The following is a 17,590-nucleotide window of genomic DNA, read 5'->3' as shown; positions in this document are numbered from 1 at the left end:
TGACTATCCCTAATCAGTCCTTGCCTTTCCAAATAAATGTACATCCTGTCCCTCAGGATACCCTCTAACAACTTGCCCACCACCGAGGTCAGGCTCACCGGTCGATAGTTCCCTGGCTTGTCTTTACTACCCTTCTTAAACAGTGGCACCACGTTTGCCAACCTCCAGGCTCTACACAAAGTCTGCCTTGCTGATCTTTGAGGGGCTGTGTTCTCTCCCTAGTTACCCTTTTGTCCTTAACATATTTGTAAAAACCCTTTGGATTCTCCTTAATTCTATTTGCCAACACTATCTCATGTCCCCTTTTTGCCCTCCTGATTTTCCTCTTAAGTATATTCCTACTTCCTTATACTCTTCTAAGGATTCACTCCATCTATCCTGTATATACCTGACATATGCTTCCTTCTTTTTCTTAACTAAACCCTCAATTTCTTTAGTCATCCAGCATTCCCTCTATCTACCAGCCTTCCCTTTCACCCTGACAGGAATATACTTTCTCTGGATTCTTGTTATCTCATTTCTGAAGGCTTCCCATTTTCCAGCCGTCCCTTTACCTGCAAGCATCTGCCACAAATCAGCTTTCGAAAGTTCATGCCTAATACAGTAAAAATTGGCCTTTCTCCAATTTAGAACTTCAAATTTTAGATGTGGTCTATCCTTTTCCATCACTATTTTGAAACTAATAGAATTATGGCCGCTGGCCCCAAAGTGCTCCCCCACTGACACCTCAGTCACCTGCCCTGCCTTACTTCCCAAGAGTAGGTCAAGCTTTGCACCTTTTCTAGTAGGTACATCCACATACTGAATCAGAAACTTGTCTTGTACGCACTTAAATTCCTCTCCATCTAAACCTTTAACACTATGGCAGTCCCAGTCAATGTTTGGAAAGTTAAAAATCCTGACCATAACTACCCTATTATTCTTACAGATAGCAGAGATCCCTTACAAGTTTGTTTCTCAACTTCCCTCTGACTATTTGGGTGTTCTATAATATAATCCCAATAAGGTGATCATCCCTTTCTTATTTCTCAGTTCCACCCAAATAACTTCCCTGGATGTATTTCCGGGAACATCCTCCCTCAGCACAGCTGTAATGCTATCCCTTATCAAAAATGCTACTCCCCTCCCCTCTCGCCTTTCTATCCTTCCTGTCACATTTGTACCCTGGAACATTAAGCTGCCAGACCTGCCCATCCCTGAACCATGTTTCTGTAATTGCTATGATATCCCAGTCCCATGTTCCTAAACCATGCCCCGAGTTCTTCTGCCTTCCCTGTTAGGCCCCTTGCATTGAAATAAATGCAGTTTAATTTATTTGTCCTACCTTATCCCTGCCTGCCCTGACTGTTTGATTCACTTCTGTTCTCAACTGTACCAGTCTCAGATTGATCTCTTTCCTCACTATCTCCCTCACACATACTTAGTGTAAATCCTCCCAAGCAGTTTTAGCAAATTTCCCTGCCAATATATTAATCCCCTTCCAATTGAGGTGCAATCCGTCCTTCTTGTACAGGTCACTTCTACCCCAAAAGAGATTCCAATGATCCAAAAATGTGAATCCTTCTCCCATACACCAGCTCCTCAGCCATGCATTCATCTGCTCTATCCTCCTATTCCTGCCCTCACTAGCTCGTAGTACTGGGAATAATCCAGATATTACTACCCTTGAGGACCTCTTTTTCAAATTTCTGCCTAACTCCCTGTAATCTCCCTTCAGAATCTCAACCTTTTCCCTTCCTATATCGTCGGTTCCAATGTGGACAATGACCTCTTGCAGGCCCCTCTCCCCCATGAGAGCATTTTGCACCCTCAGACATCCTTGATCCTGGCACCAGGGAAACAACACACCATTCTGCTTTTTCTCTGCTGGCCACAGAAATGTTTGTCTGTACCTCTGATTAGAGTCCCCTAACACAATTGATCTCTTGGAAGCCGATGTACCCCTCGTTGCATTAGAGCCAGTCTCAATACCAGAAACTTGGCTGTTCGTGCTATGTTCCCCTACATCACCCCCTACATTTTCCAAAACAGCATACCTGTTTGAAATGGGTATATCCTCAAAAGACTCCTGCCCTGGGTGCGGACCTCTCTTACCCTTCCTGGAGTTAACCCATCTATGTGACTGTATCTGAGACTTTCCCCCCTTCCTATAACTGCCATCCCTAACATACCGTTGCTGTTGCAAATTGCTCATCGCTTCTATCTGTCTCCCAACTGATTCACTCGATCTGATAAGATTCGCATCCAACAGCATTTATGGCAGATATAATCTGCAGTAACCCTTAAACTCTCTTTAAACTCCCCCATCTGACAAGTAGTACATATCACTGCAAAGGCCATTTTTACTCCTTCACAATCTACAGACCCAGAAAATAACACTGTCTTATTCCTCTACAAAACACTGCACCAGGTTAAATACATAGCTATGACTTATATTTTAAGTTTTATCTCCAAAAACAAAAATCAAGAAAGAACCCACTGTACTCACTAATACAGCCTTTCTCTTGGACAAACTTAAAACAACAATTAACCTATCTGATTCTGTGCTGTGAACTTCGCCCAAGTTCTTCCATGATTAGTTGTGAAATTCACTGTTTGTTAATTTTCCACCATGCATTCTGATGTCCTGCGACTCATGAATTCAAAAACAGCAAAGGCAGTAACTGCACAGATTCTCTCTCTCTTTCTCTCTCCTGCACTGTCCTCACCATGTTCTTGATAGCCATTTTCAATCCTCGATAACAAAGTGTTTTTCTGAGTTATTTTTTCTAAAATTCACTGCAAGGATGAACTACTTCAGCATACACTTACAAAAGTGCCTTGCGTTTATACAATTTACCAAAAATATCCCTAGGCTACACACAAAGAATTCAAACTGTGCATTCAGACTTTGGTTCAGGACATTACTTTCTCATTCCTATACTATATCTTGCTTTTTCATTTAATTTAACATAAGAGGTGGCTGGAAATACTGAGCATGTTAGGCAGGATCCAGGAAGAGAGATAGAGATAATTTTTCAGCTCATGATCTTTTTGTTGATGGTTGATCAACCCAAAATGAAAACCATTTCTTCATAGGTGCTCCTGGTGTGTTTAGTTTTTCTATTACTTCCTGTTTCAATTCAGAATTCCAGTACTACAGCTGATTGCCAACTTAAAATAGGTTGTTTCCATGCACTGAGGCTTCAGGTTATTCAGCAGATGCCACAAGTTATCATAAAAATCTGACTCAGACCTGATGTTTTTGAACAAATTAACCATCAAAAGGTAACTATCTCAGGTCTGCCTTTTGCTCCTTTAATCCTGACTGGTTTACTCATTTGCATTTATATATTCCACATAAAAACAAGCCTCAAGACAAAACACAGGAAATACATTGGTTCTGGAATTAGGTTGGATAGTGCCACTGAGATAGGTGGCACAGTGGCTCAATGATTAGCACTGCTACCTCAATGCCAGGGACCAGGGTTTGACTCCACCCTCGGACAAGTGTGTGTGTGCGCGTGTGCGTGCGTGTGCGTGTGTGCGTGTGCGTGCGGAGTTTTTCACATTCTCCCAGTGTCTGCGTGGGTTTCCTCCAGGTTCTTCCGTTTTCTCCCCCAGTCTAAAGATGTATAGGTTAGGTGGATTTGCCATGCTAAATTGTTCAGTGTCCAGGGATGCGTAAATTGGGTGGATTGGTTACAGGAATAAAATGGGTCTAGGTGGGATGCTCTTTGGAGGGTTGGTATGATCTGGATGGGATGAATGGCCTGCTTTCACACTGCATGGATTCAATGATTGTATGAGATACCCCACAAAATGAAAATCAAGAAGAAAAATAATATGCTCTATGTTGTACCATGGTCCAGGAAGCCAAGAGGTTTCCCAGCACAATAAACACTGTCTTCTTCGAAGCCTTTGTCCTGTGCAGACTTGGTGCTGTTTGTTATGGTTTATATGTACATATATATGCATCAATGTTCTCTAATATTAAATCAGTAAAATATAATTTCTATGAATATGGCTGATCTTGCTACCATCATTTAAGCTCCTTTGAAAGGATAACAAAATAAAGCTTCATAGGTTTGCTAAAACTAAGGAAGGCAGATACTAAAAGTATATAGAGGATGTTGCTAGCTCATTGGGTCCAATGCAGGAATTAAAATAGACTTTAGAAACTTACATAATATGGGTCCAAAAGAATTTTCTGTGTCGAATAGATTCGTAAAAGTAAAAAAGACAAGACAATGAAAATATATTTTGAAGAAACATATTAGCAACCAGATACATTCTTAAAACACACTCCAGGAAGAGTCCTGTTGAATATTATAACTCTAAGGTAGTCACCAATAAATAATTGACTCTACTTCCTCAGAATTAAAAGGCAGTAATACTTATCCTAAAAGTGATAACAAAGTTTCCACTGGAATATCACACTGACTTATGTTTGTGCCTTTTATGTTTGATTTGAAACAAATGGCCAATCAATTATGTCAAAGGGTGGCACAGTGCCTCAGTGGTTAGCACTGCTGCCTCTCAGCACCAGGGAACTAGGTTCAATTCCTGCCTCGGACAACTGTCTGTGTGGAGTTTGCACATGCTCCCTGTGGGTTTCCTCCGGGTGCTCTGGTTTCCTCCAACAGTCCAAAGATGTGCAGGTTAGGTGAATTGGCCATCCTACATTGCCCGTAGCGGTAGGTGCATTAGTCAGGGGTAAATGTAGGGGAATGAGTCAGGGTGGGTTACTCTTCGGAGGATCGGTATGGACTTGTTGGGCCGAAGGGCCTGTTTCCACAGGGAATCTGATCAAATCTGATCTACCTCATTTAATCACATAACTACTAAAATCCACTAAATTCAGTTTACAAATGACAGTCACAAAAAAAAAGACTACAATAAATTTGCATGCATGTTTGGGTACATTAAATTTCACTCTGCACGTTGCACAACCCAAAATGGAAGTTGTCCAGAATATAACGTATACTACACAAAATTGAGTATGGAGGTACCCGAGTCCAACTTTGTCTTATTTAAATCAACTGGCAGAAAAAAAAATGCAGCAGTTTCAGGGCAGGTATAAAATATCACTGCCTAATTATCCTCATGAAATATGTACCAAGACAATTGATAATACATAAATGCAAGAACTTATATCCCTCAATGAGATTAGTTGGCAGTGGTTGGAATATACTTTTGAGAACAGATGTACTCTTCCCTAACTTCACAAAAGCACAAATCCTGAGCTGTTTTTAAACAGAGTGTTTAGCATTTCTGAAGGAAAATTAGGAATGGGAAATAAATACTAGCCTTCCACCAGTAATGCTCATACACCAAAAATGAAGAAAATAAAATCGGAGTGTTGTTAAAAAAAACAATGCTTTAACTAACAAATAAAAACTGATTGTTTGTTTAATTATTTGAATATTATGCTGGATGTATAATAGATAACACTATTTTAGAACTCAAAATCTAACTACCTTAAAGCAAATCTTGGATTTCTAACATTTTTGAAGTTGAAGCTGGCACTAGAAAATAGACACTATTAAACTCAAATGAAGTTTGATTAAACAAATACAATTTCAATGTGTTGAAGTTTTAATATAGAACTGTATGTGGTTTTTTAAATGGTAGATAATGATGGATTTTTCAATGGTCAGGCTATTGAGCATTAAGGACGGTTTGACACACTTTTGTTGGAAATTCCTTGCCTGGCACAGGCAGAAATGGTATTTACCCCTTATCAGCCCAAGCCTACATGTATGAAGGTCCTGAAGCATAATCTGAGGAGCTGTGAATGAACAGAATTATAATGTGTACATTTTCACAGCTAAAGCTCGAAAACTTAAAACAAAAATCTCCGCAGCAACATCAAGAAGTGAGTTAATTGGTGTCCAACAATCGCAAGAAACTTGGTTTGTTCTAGAAAGGACTAGAGTTTTCCCTTGATTTCAAAAAAGCCACCCTCTTGAAAAGAGCAGCCAGCTCACCTGTTACATTCAACTCTTTGTTCCATCTTAAAACAAAAACCTTAAAAGTGTGGAATCAAGTGGTTTTCTTAGTGACCAATACTCATTTCAGGTCCCAAGTTATTGCTAAGTAAACACCTCTAGCAATATTAATAGCACCATTCAACACTTTGAGGATTGAGAGTAGACTGATAGAATAGTAACTGACCTAAAAACCTTTGGATATAATTTCCACAGACAAAACATATTTGAGCAATTTTTCACTTTATCAGGTACTATAGCCGTATTGGAACAATTTAGCTAGATGTGCAACTAGCTTTGGAGCACAAGTCTTCCGTATTACGGATGTTGTTGGGTGCATGAAATTTGGTCTATCCAATGTGCTCAACTGTTTTTTGGTACTGTGTAGAGTGAATAGATTTGGCTCAAGACTGCTATTCTTGATAGCAGGAACTTCAGAAGGAGGGGAAGATGGAAGTTAAATCTTTGAACTTGGCAGACCACAACCCATTGAGCACAAAAGACCAATTTCAGATGGGGATACTTGTGATGCCTCTTCCTGTAAGCTATTCAATTGTCCTCCACTATTCACACCTGGCTGGGTTTTGATCCAATATACAGTGGTTGTCCTATGCTGCTGCTTTTTCAGACTGGCACCTAAGTTTTACATCTACCTGATACAACTTTAAGCTGGAAATTTCTTTTAAATTTGACATTCTTTCAGCATGCCTTGGGAAACTTGGAAACTGTTAATCAAGGAATGCTTGTTTGACAGTCTTTTAAAATTAAAGATGTTGAACTTAACAAGCAGAAACAGCAAGAAAACTACGAGAAAGGCAGTGATAATGCAGTTCAGTAGAGCTAATGACTGACCTAGAGTTGAAATAACATGAAACACTGTTTACAAGATAATTGAGCTTTGCGTGTTAATTGGAGTTTCATAGGCTGGTATGGCTTGTCAATATAGTAAACTAACCTGAAAGATATTAAAGATTGCACATTTCAGAGCCTTCTATTTCAGTTGAACAAGTTTCACAAATTAGCAGGAGATCTCAAAGAAAGAGCAAGTGAAAGAGAAAGAGCGAGTGAAAAAGAAAGAGAGACAGAGCAACAACAAGAGAAACAGAATGCCTGAGCATGGAAGAAAAGTATATATCCAGCACATCTAGCCATTTCAAATGCTTGCATTATCACAGTTAACAGCACAGTTTAGTGAGGTAAAAACCACAATTCTGATGAGGGGTCACCTGACCTGAAACATTAATTCTGACTTCTCTATAGATGCAGCCAGACCTCCTAAGCTTTTCCAGCAACTTTTGTTATTGCTTATATTTTAGTGAGGTGTTTACTTGCTGGAAACAAAGACATATCTAAACAGTCTGTGATAAGAGATATTAATGAGCAGTTTATTTTGCTCAGAGCAAAAGAGCAAAGCAACTTTCTTAAAAATAACTTTTACTCTCTAAACTACTATATCTGAATGTATTTTTTGTAACCATTTCAAACCTGCACCATGTTAATTTTGTAATCACGTACACAAATAAACTAACTCCGTGGAAACAGAACATTTTGCATGCGTTACTTGTTCTCTTGCAACTTGGCTTAAAGAATTATAAGCAAAGTGGTACATAAAAGATAGAAGCTCCAACAGCTCTTCTATACTTTTAATGAAAGCAGCGCTGGTTCCCTAGACTAGTTGAGGGAGTGATAGCCTTCCCGATAGATGGTTCTCACTGGCCGGATGCTTGGTGCCTTAGTAGCCATGAGAGAACCCGATGAAGCACTGCATCATGAAAATACAGTGACGAAAGCAAAACCCAATATAAACCGCTTCTGTAAGATTATGCAGTCAGTTCTGGTATAACCTGGCAATTCCTGGGTAATAAGAAAATCACGTAATAGCAGCACCATTTAAACTAATAGTGGAATTGCATTATAACCAATACACACTTTAAAGTTCATGCTATAGAAACAGTATCTCCAATTCGTCAATCGTTTTATTAGATTAGATTACTTACAGTGTGGAAACAGGCCCTTCGGCCCAACAAGTCCACACCGCCCCGCCAAAGCGCAACCCACCCATACCCCTACATCTACCCCTTACCTAACACTACGGGCAATTTAGCATGGCCAATTCACCTGACCTGCACATCTTTGGACTGTGGGAGGAAACCGGAGCACCCGGAGGAAACCCACGCAGACACGGAGAGAACGTGCAAACTCCACACAGTCAGTCGCCTGAGGCGGGAATTGAACCCAGGTCTCTGGCGCTGTGAGGCAGCAGTGCTAACCACTGTGCCACCGTGCTGCCCACAATATAGCAAATTCATGTCAGCGAAACGCGGGCTGCAGCAGAACAACTTGTTAAAATAAAATGCAGTCCAGTTCTGGTGAAAGAAGGCCTCAATGACTAGGCATATGTAGTGGCGGTGCCGCCATTTTTGAGGCGAGACAAAGGTATCCTTCAAATGGGGTAAGGAGGTCAAGCCCAGAGTGGCTTTGTCCAACAGTTGCAAGGAAAAGTGTGACCAGTACTGCAATGAACAAGGTCTTCAGAAACAGGAACTAAGATATATGCGAAAATCTGCCTTGAAAGTCCAAGTCTTCTTGGCACTGGATTTCATTTCACTCCAGATAACTCCAACCGTCAAGTGGTGATGAGCAGTTGGTTTTTGGAATGCGGTGGGTGCGTTCTTCATTCCAAAGGGCATCACTTGAAACTGATATAGCCCATTTGGGGTGACAAATGCAGAAATTTCTTTTGCCGTCACTGATAAAGGTACCTGCCAGTAACCATGCACTAAATCCAACTTGATGATGTAACTGGCTTGTCTGACTTTCGCGATACAGTCCTCCAATCTAGGAAGTGGATAGGAGTCCGATTTTGTAACGGTGTTGACCTTCCGATAATCCATGCAGAATCGTTGAGTCCCGTCTGCTTTGGGAACTAAGACGATCTGCGAATTCCACATGCTCTGGCTTGGTTCAATCATGTCCTCGTCGAGCATGGCCTCCACCTGCATCTCGACCTGTCTGGCTTTGAAAGGATTTGGCAGATAGGGATGTTGTTTTATTGGAGCAGTATTCCCTACATCTACTTCATGTACCATAGCATTAGTCCTCCCCACCTGATTCTTACAGATGTCCTTATACTGCAGCAACAAATCTTTCAACTGCGTTCTATGCTTTCATTTTTTAATCTATTTTGAGGCATATCAAAATCCATATCATCTGAATTCGATTCTGCAGGGCAGTTCTTTCTCTCTAGCATGATATGGTTTCAACATGTTCACATGACATACTCGATGCTTTGTTTTTAATCTGGCATCTTTACTACATAGTTGACTTGACTCAACTTTTTCGCAATTTGGTAGGGACCTCTAAACCTGGATGTGAAGGGATCTCCTATCACTGGTATCAGTACTAGGACGTTATCCCTTTGGGAAAAGGTTCGAGTCTCAGAACTTTTAACTGTCATTTGCTTCATTCTACATATGCCCTCTTTAGGTGCTGTTTAGCTAACTCACCTACTCTATTTAATCTCTCCCTCACCTCCGGTACATAATCTAAATGAGAGATCTCCGACTTTGGTGCTGTGAATGTTGCTTTAATTTATTTCAAAAGGCCTCTCACTTCATGATCGAGTATTAACGCGTAGGGGGTAAACTGAGTAGATTCATTGGGGACACCTCTAATGGCAAACACTACAAATGGAATACCTTTATCCCAATCATTCGGGTAGTTCTGACAGTATACTCTCAACAAGGTCTTCAAGGTCTGATGCTACCTTTCTAAAGCTCCCTGAGATTCAGGATGATAAGCATTCGATTTAAAATGCTGTATACGTAAGCTATCCAGAACTTCCTTAAACAGCCTAGCAATAAAATTTGATCCTTGGTCTGACTGAATCTCTCTGGGTATCCCATACAGTGTAAAGAAAACTACTAACTCCTCTATCACCTTTTTTGCCTTGATACTCCATAATGGAATTGCCTCCTGAACTCTGGTAGATACATCCATTATGGTTAACAAGTACTGGCTCCCAGTTTTAGTTCTTGGAAGGGGACCTATACAATCAATTATAACTTGCTTGTAAGGTTCTTCAAATCTGGAATTTGGCAAGAAACATGCTGGTTTTATTACCACCTGTGGCTTACCTACCATTTGGGATGTATGACGCATACTGCAAACCATATCCCTGTGCATTCTATGCCAATAAAAATTTTTTGTACCTTAGCCCGAGTCTTTCATACCCCTAGGTGACCTCCTGCAGGTAGTTCATGTGCTATATGTAACACTTTCTGTCTATGCTACCAGCAACACAATTTGGTGCACTCCTACCAATTTCTCCTCTGCACTAACCTGCCGTGGTCTCAATTTCTGCCTTAGGAATCTATCTTTCCGATAATAACCCTCCAGAATATTCTCTGCCTCCTTTTCACAGTACGCATTCACATATCTTTTATTGTGGATGTACTTTTGCTCACTGAACTGGAAGTTTTCAAATGTTTTATCACCATAATAGGTAACATCATCAGTGAGCCTCTGGATGAAGCACTGGTGGTATGGCCCACTTTCTATTCAACAGAAAGCAGACCATACCACCAGTACTTCATCAGGAGGCTCACTGATGTTGTTACCTAACACGGTGATAAAACATCTGAAAATGAACCTTCCAGCTCAGCGAGCAAACTTACATCCAGAATCTCAACCTGAGCTACAAATCTTCTCGAATCCACTATCTTTTATTGTCTTGTCTTGTTGTTGCAAGTCTTAGTCTTTCAGGACTAAACACTTCTGTCTGACCCTTTGCCTGGTCAGACTTTTCCCGCACCATGATGTCAAACAGGGTATCTGCTAACTGAACCTCATCTCCTTCATCGTTCTCTTTACTTTTCACTTTGTGCTGTGACTTACGATAGTGGGACCTGGTAACCCCGCACAGTCTGGGAAAATACCAGGATATTTGTGCTTTAACTCCTCAGTTTCTTGGTCTTCCTTGGGCATCTCCACAATAAGGAATATCACTCCCACCTTGGATCCTGCCAAATCATTCCCAAGAACAAACTGAATTCCTGGAACTGACACTCTGTCAAACAGTCCCATTGTAACTTCCCCAGTCTTGAGTTGGCATTCCAACCTGATCTTACATAGGGGAACGCTAGCTTTCTGTTCATCCATCCCACAAATTATCACACTCTCGGATAACGGATCAGAGAGTGCATATTCACTCCTCTCTTATTATCAGCAACTGGTTAGATCCTGTACCTCTCAAAATGATAACTTCTTGTCCTTCTCCCTGTTCCGAGTAAACTTTATCCACAGAAGAAAATTCTTTGTAGAGATCAGGTACTAACTCCATACCCAACGCCTGCCTAGGTGGTGTACTCTCCCACAGCTACTCAGCTCTTCTTGGGGGTCTCATTTATTACCTCCACTTGCTTAGCTGGCTTAGCTTCTTTTCCCACAGCGCCCATCTTTAAAGTCCAGCAACGTGACTTTACTTGTTCCACTTTACCACAGTGGCAACAACTCTTTTTCACCCTCTTGGGCTTCTTTTTTATCCTGTGGTAAATTCTTACTAGTGCCCTCTCCTAACCTGGTTCCTACTTTGTGTTTCTGAACCACTGCTTATGCGCTTCTGGTACCAGTTCATAAATACTTAAAATAGCCTGTTTAACCTCTACATAATCTCTTGACTCCTCATCTGACAGTGTGGCAAATACCTCACTAGCTCTGCCTAAGAGTTTAGTCTGAGCTAGCATTACCCATTTATCCTCGGACCACTTCATCTGCCTAGCCAACTTTTCAAATGAAATAAAGGCAGCTTCAACATCTTTCTCTTCTAAATGTGGCAGAGTTTTGACATATATCGCTACCTTCTCTTTTAATCTCTATCCTGTTAACTTGACTTTGCTGACTAAGTCGCAACTTCTCAAGTTCAAATTCTTTTTGTCTCTCCCTTTCTTTTCTCTCTCTTTGCTCAGCTAAAAATCTTCCATCTCCCTTTTTCCTCTCTCTCGTTCTTCTCTCTCCCACCCTCTGTTTATCTTCTAATTCCATTTTCCTCAATTGCAGTTTAAGTTTTTCCACCTCTTCTGCACTTGTCTGTTTCTCTGATACACCTAAGTGTTTGAGTAACCCCTTTACAATTCCAGTTTTACTTTTGTCCTTGGTTAAACTCAAATCTAATTTATTTGCTAATTCTACAAGTATGGCCTTTTTCTGTCTTTCTAAAATTTCTTGGCAAATTTGAGAATCATCTTCAAATCCCAGAAACTCTTTAGAAATTTTAAGAGCCATTTCTTTCACTTTTAATTTACTCAAACACAAGTCACCAAAATTAAACAAATTGTCTCATTACGTTTTAACTAAAAGAACTAGGACACTAATTAGCAAATGCTTAAATCAGCTAGGACTTTTCGTATTCCCAAATCTATTCAAATTTGTCTAAATCCGTTCAAATCCCGCATGAACCTTCAAACTGTTATGACACAAGGTAAACTCTCCTGTTTACTGTCAACCAGCAACATATAAGAAGATTTATTCCGTGCAGTAATCTGTGAAAATTCGAAAAGATAAGAACTATTTAAAGTAAAAATTAACAACTTTATTTCTTAGAGTATAACAGAGAATAATTAACAACTATTTACAACTCCTCTCTAAACTATCTTTTACCTTCCCTTCTATAACACTCATCCGATAAAACTCAGATTACAATTTACAAAACAAAACTTATCTCAACACGAGGCAGCTTTCAGTATTCTCTGTATTCCTCTTGTTTTTTTCTTCTTAACCATTTTTACTTCACAGGTTACTGATCAATAAAGGTACCATTTAAGAGAGCTATTTTTCAGACCGTCTTCACATGCTGGGCTTGGCAGTTTTCCTCTCACCTGTTCAATTTTCTCTGGTCTTATACCCCCCAAAGCATCGGATGGCGTCATTGGCTTTTAAGATTGAGGATACACTAAATTCAAACTGGATTGCAGTTTGGTATTTTTCAGGGTATGCTTTAAACTGATCGGCCCAATTCAAATCTGTTTTGTCATTTCCAGGCAACCAGCTATCCTAGCCAGGCCAGTAACTGGAGGACATGTTACATTGTATCTTTTCTCAGAACACTTAGTGCTGTCAGATAGTTTTTGCTGGCTTTTAACCCTTTGAAAAGGTACAGTACACTCACATCTTCATAACATTTCCCGTTTCAACAATAGAAAATATGAAAACAGAAAGAAAGGTAAGTAACTTTTACAAAGGTACGGAAATTTTCTCATGACCTCCAGTACTAATATTTTTGAAATTATTTGCTGAAAAGGTTTTCTGAATCACTCGGATCTCGTCATTTCTACATTAACTGAACAACTAATGTTGTAGATTGTGTGTTTTTGCATGAGTTTTTGATCCAAAGATATATGTTTGGGCTTACTCAGCGGGTAAGTGGACTATCCCACTCATTCCATCCCAACATTTTAGCCAATAAATGTATTTAGGGCTGTACACAGTAGGGGCTGACCACTTTTTTAAAATTCTGAAATTAATATTTAGGGCCAGGCATATTGCAGTTCTGCATTGCTGTAAAGTAGCACAGATTCAGTCTGCTTGAAAATGTCAACAACTTATTTCATTTTTCAGGCTACAACTTGCAGTAACAAATACCTACAACCACATCCTTTTCTAGCTTGCTCCTGTGGACAATTACTCATGGTTTCTTTCTGATACCCATCTCATTCGCACATCCAGCTCTCAAAGCAATAAAGTAAAATATCTCCCAAAATATAATTAGATACACTAAGTGAAAATTCATATGAGTACTCTCAAAACAACTATTTACACAGAAACAAGAACAAAAATATTTCAGAGCTGAAGAGTCTGCAAAATGCATAGGTGGTTTGACAAATTCTTCCAGATACTATAACCTTTTCAAAATTTAAACTTCACACTTAGGAGTTCAAGTTGTAGGTGGATTAGTTGTTAGCACATTGATTATGGTCTACCACAACCTCATTATTAAAGTTTACTTTTGGGTAATTTTATAGAGTTCCTAGAGGTTGCTCAATGTTGTTCCATTAGGTGTTATGGCTTTGGAGAATCTATGTTCATTATTCAACACTGCCTTCAGTCACAGAATATGAGCTACTGCTTCTTGCAGTTATGCTGACCAAAACTTATCAACCTTAAACACACCTTTCATTTTGATGGTTCCATTAACAGCACCTTGTAAACCTGGTCTCTACCACCTGGAAGAACAATGGCAGCAGATGCATGAGTAAACTACTAAGTTCACTTCCGTGTCACACACCATCCTAACCTGGAACCATTCCCTCACTACTGGGTCAAAATTTTCAAATTCTTTTCATAACAGTACTGTGGATGTTCCTACACTCCAAGAACTGAAGCAGTTTGAGGAGGCAGCTTCTTGTTTAGGACAATTTGGGATGGGCAATAATGTTGGCCCAGCCAGCAATGTCCACATCCCATGAATAATAAAACAAAACAAGCCATTTTGTTTACCTGTAAATATTGTGGAATTACTACATTCTTAATTGATGTGGTAATCAGTGTGCTCAAGGGCACTGGCTTGCAGCAGACAAATTCAAATCTCTACCTTTTTAGTAAAGGGTATTCTCATCAAAGTGGTGCCCTTGCCAATGTTTCCAGTATCTGCAGTTATTGTTTTTACCACTTTGTACAGTATAGTCTGCCTATTTTGCACACAAAACAGAACTTTTCACTGTTCCTAGGTAATGTGACAATAATAAATCAAATCAAATTTAAGACATCTCTGCAATTTTGTTTTATCTTGGGAAGTAGGCATTATCATAAACCTTCCACATTGCCTGGATTGAGATAGTGGGCGGCACGGTGGCTCAGTGGTCAGCACTGCTGCCTCACAGCACCATGGTCCCAGGTTTGATTACAGCCTTGGGTGACTGTGTGGAATTTGCACATTCTCTGTGTCTGCATGGGTTTCCTCCAGGTGCTCCGGTTTCCTCCCACAGTTCAAAGATGTGCAGGTCAGGTGAATTGGCCATGCTAAACTGCCCATAGTGTTAGGTACATTAGTCAGAGGGAAATGGGTCTGGGTGGGTTGTTCTTCAGAGGGTCGGTGTGGATGAAGGGCCTGTTTCCACACCGTAGGAAATCTAATCTAACCTTTCACGGCTTGAAAAGACAGCAATTTTATCTGACCTACAGTCACCTGACACTTGCTATTGAAGAAAAGATCGTGCACAACAAGCCGCTATCATTATGAAATGTATATTTTGCTCATACACTTTAGTTTTACCCATCATTGCATTTGATTGGCAACACATATATATCTTAATAATTTCTGGATTTTTTTCCCCATATGCTGCTGACACAAATCTTGATCAAAAGGCAGTCCCTTCAGAACAGCATTTGGAAGATTGTGTTTCCAAAGCATTTTCTTGAGATTTCTTTGTCAAGTGAAATGACCAATATCCATGTTTGGCATCCAGTTTGAAGAATTGAGCTCTTGTGAATTTCGGATTAATTCCTCTAATCTAAGAATTTTGGGCACCTCTTTAGAGGAAGTTCTTACAACTTAGATCCAAATAAAACCTAATTGCGCTTTCTTCATGTTGCACACATCTAACAGAACTGCATCAATTTGTAATTTGAAGTACATGACGCATAATTCGATTACTTTCCAGATCATCCAGCTCACCTCTAAAGCTTCTTTTGCATGAGAGGACTGCATTTTCTGGGAGGGTCAAATTGCATTTTCTGAGGTTCAATGCAGCATCCTCTGAACATTCCTGTGCCATCAAATCCATCTAAGTAAAACTGTTGCAGGTTCTACACTGATTGGAGGTCAGTATTCTTAATTTTTTCTGTTGCAAACGGTAAGAACAGAGAAGATGGAAAGAGAGGTGGGGGTGTGGCATTGTTAGTCAAGGACAGTATTATGACTGCAAAAAGGACATTTGAGGATTCATCAGTTGAGGTAGTATGGGCTGAGGTTAGAAACAGGAAAGAAGAGGTCACCCTGTTGGGAGTTTTCTATAGGTCTCCGAATAGTTCCAGAGACTTAGAGGAAAGGATAGCAAAGTTGATTCTCAATCGGACTCCGAATGACAGGGTAGTTGTTATGGGGGACTTCAACTTTCCAAATATTGACTGGGAATACTATAGTTCACATACTTTAGATGGGTCAGTTTTTGTCAATAATGTACATGAGAGTTTTCTAACACAGTATGTAGTCAGGACAACAAGGGGCGAGATCACATTAGATTTGGTACTAGGTAATGAACCCAGCCATGTTAGATTTGGAGGCGGGTGAGCACTTTGGTGATGGTGACCGCAAATCAGTTGTGCTTATTTTAGCAATGGAAAGGTATTAGTATACACCAGAGGGCAAGAGTTAAAGCTGGGGGAAGGCAATTATGATGTGATTAGACAAGATTTAGAATGCATAGAATGGGGAAGGAAACTGCAGGGCATGGGCACAATAGAAATGTGGAGTTTATTCAAGAAACAGCTACTGTGTGCCCTTGATAATTATGTACCTGTCAGACAGGGAGTAGAGGTTGAACACAGGAGCGGTGGCTTACTAAGAAAGTTGAATTTCTTGTCAAGAGGAAGAAAGAGGCTTATCTGAGGATGAGATGTGAAGGCTCAGTTAGGGTGATTGAGAGTTACAAGGTAGCCAGGAAAGACCTAAAGAGAGAGCTAAGATAAGTAAGGAGGGGACATGAAAAGCTATTGATGAATAGGATGAGGGAAAACCCTAAAGCTTCCTATAGGTATATTATGGATAAAAGAATGCCTAGAGTAAGATTAGGGCCAATCAAGGACAGTAGTGGGAAGTTGTGCGTGGACTCAAAGGAGAAAGGGGAATGCACTAAATGAATATTTTTTGTCAGTATTTACACTGGAAAAAGACAATAATGTCGAGGTGAATACTGAGAAATAGGCTACTAGACTAGATGGGATTGCAATTCACAAGGAGGTGGTGTTAGAAATTCTGGAAAGTGTGAAAATAGATAAACCCCCTGGGCCGGATGGGATTTATCCAAGGATTCACTGGGAAGCCAGGGAGGAGATTGCCGAGGCTTTGGCTTTAATTTTTATGTCGTCATTGTCTACAGGAATAGTACCAGAATACTGGAGGATAGGAAATGTTGTTTCTTTGTTCAAGAAGGGGAATAGAGACAACCATGGTAATTATAGAGTAGTGAGCCTTAGTTCAGCTGTGGGTAACGTCTTGCAAAAGGTTATAAGAGATAGGATTTATAATCATCTTGATAAGAATAGGCTGATTAGGGATAGTCAACATAGCTTTGTAAACGGTAGATTGCGCCTCACAAACCTTATTGAGTTCTTTGAGAATGTGACCAAACAGATAGATGAGAGTAAAGCTATTGATGTGGTATATATGGATTTCAGAAAGGCATTTGATAAGGTTCCCCATGATAGGCTACTGCACAAAATACAGAGGCATTGGATCGAGGGTGACTTCATGGTTTGGATCAGAAATTGGTTAGCAGAAAGGTGGTAGAGGGTGGTGGTTGATGGAAAATATTAATCCTGGAGTTCAGTTACTAGTGGTGTGCCTTAAGGATCTGTTTTGGGTCAACTGCTGTTTGTCATTTTTATAAACAACCTGGATGAGGGCA

General features: G+C 40.1%; 1 protein-coding gene across 3 annotated transcripts in view; it reads right to left on the bottom strand.

The window, feature by feature from the left end:
- man1a2 (mannosidase, alpha, class 1A, member 2) overlaps positions 1–17,590 on the bottom strand; it is a 128,770-nt gene that overhangs the window by 24,385 nt on the left and 86,795 nt on the right. For 2 of the 3 annotated variants that reach the window (XM_072585227.1, XM_072585226.1), the window contains one exon: positions 4,166–4,189. The exons of the other annotated variant lie outside the window; for it this stretch is intronic. In XM_072585227.1, the coding sequence (XP_072441328.1) occupies positions 4,166–4,189 (24 nt within the window). The remainder of the gene's footprint in view (positions 1–4,165; positions 4,190–17,590) is intronic. 3 annotated transcript variants of the gene reach the window in all.

This window comes from Chiloscyllium punctatum, chromosome 15 (assembly GCF_047496795.1).
Source record: "Chiloscyllium punctatum isolate Juve2018m chromosome 15, sChiPun1.3, whole genome shotgun sequence".
Taxonomy (NCBI): domain Eukaryota; kingdom Metazoa; phylum Chordata; class Chondrichthyes; order Orectolobiformes; family Hemiscylliidae; genus Chiloscyllium; species Chiloscyllium punctatum.
The sequence above is the reverse complement of the archived record's forward strand: the minus strand, read 5'-3'. Positions and strand labels throughout refer to the sequence as shown.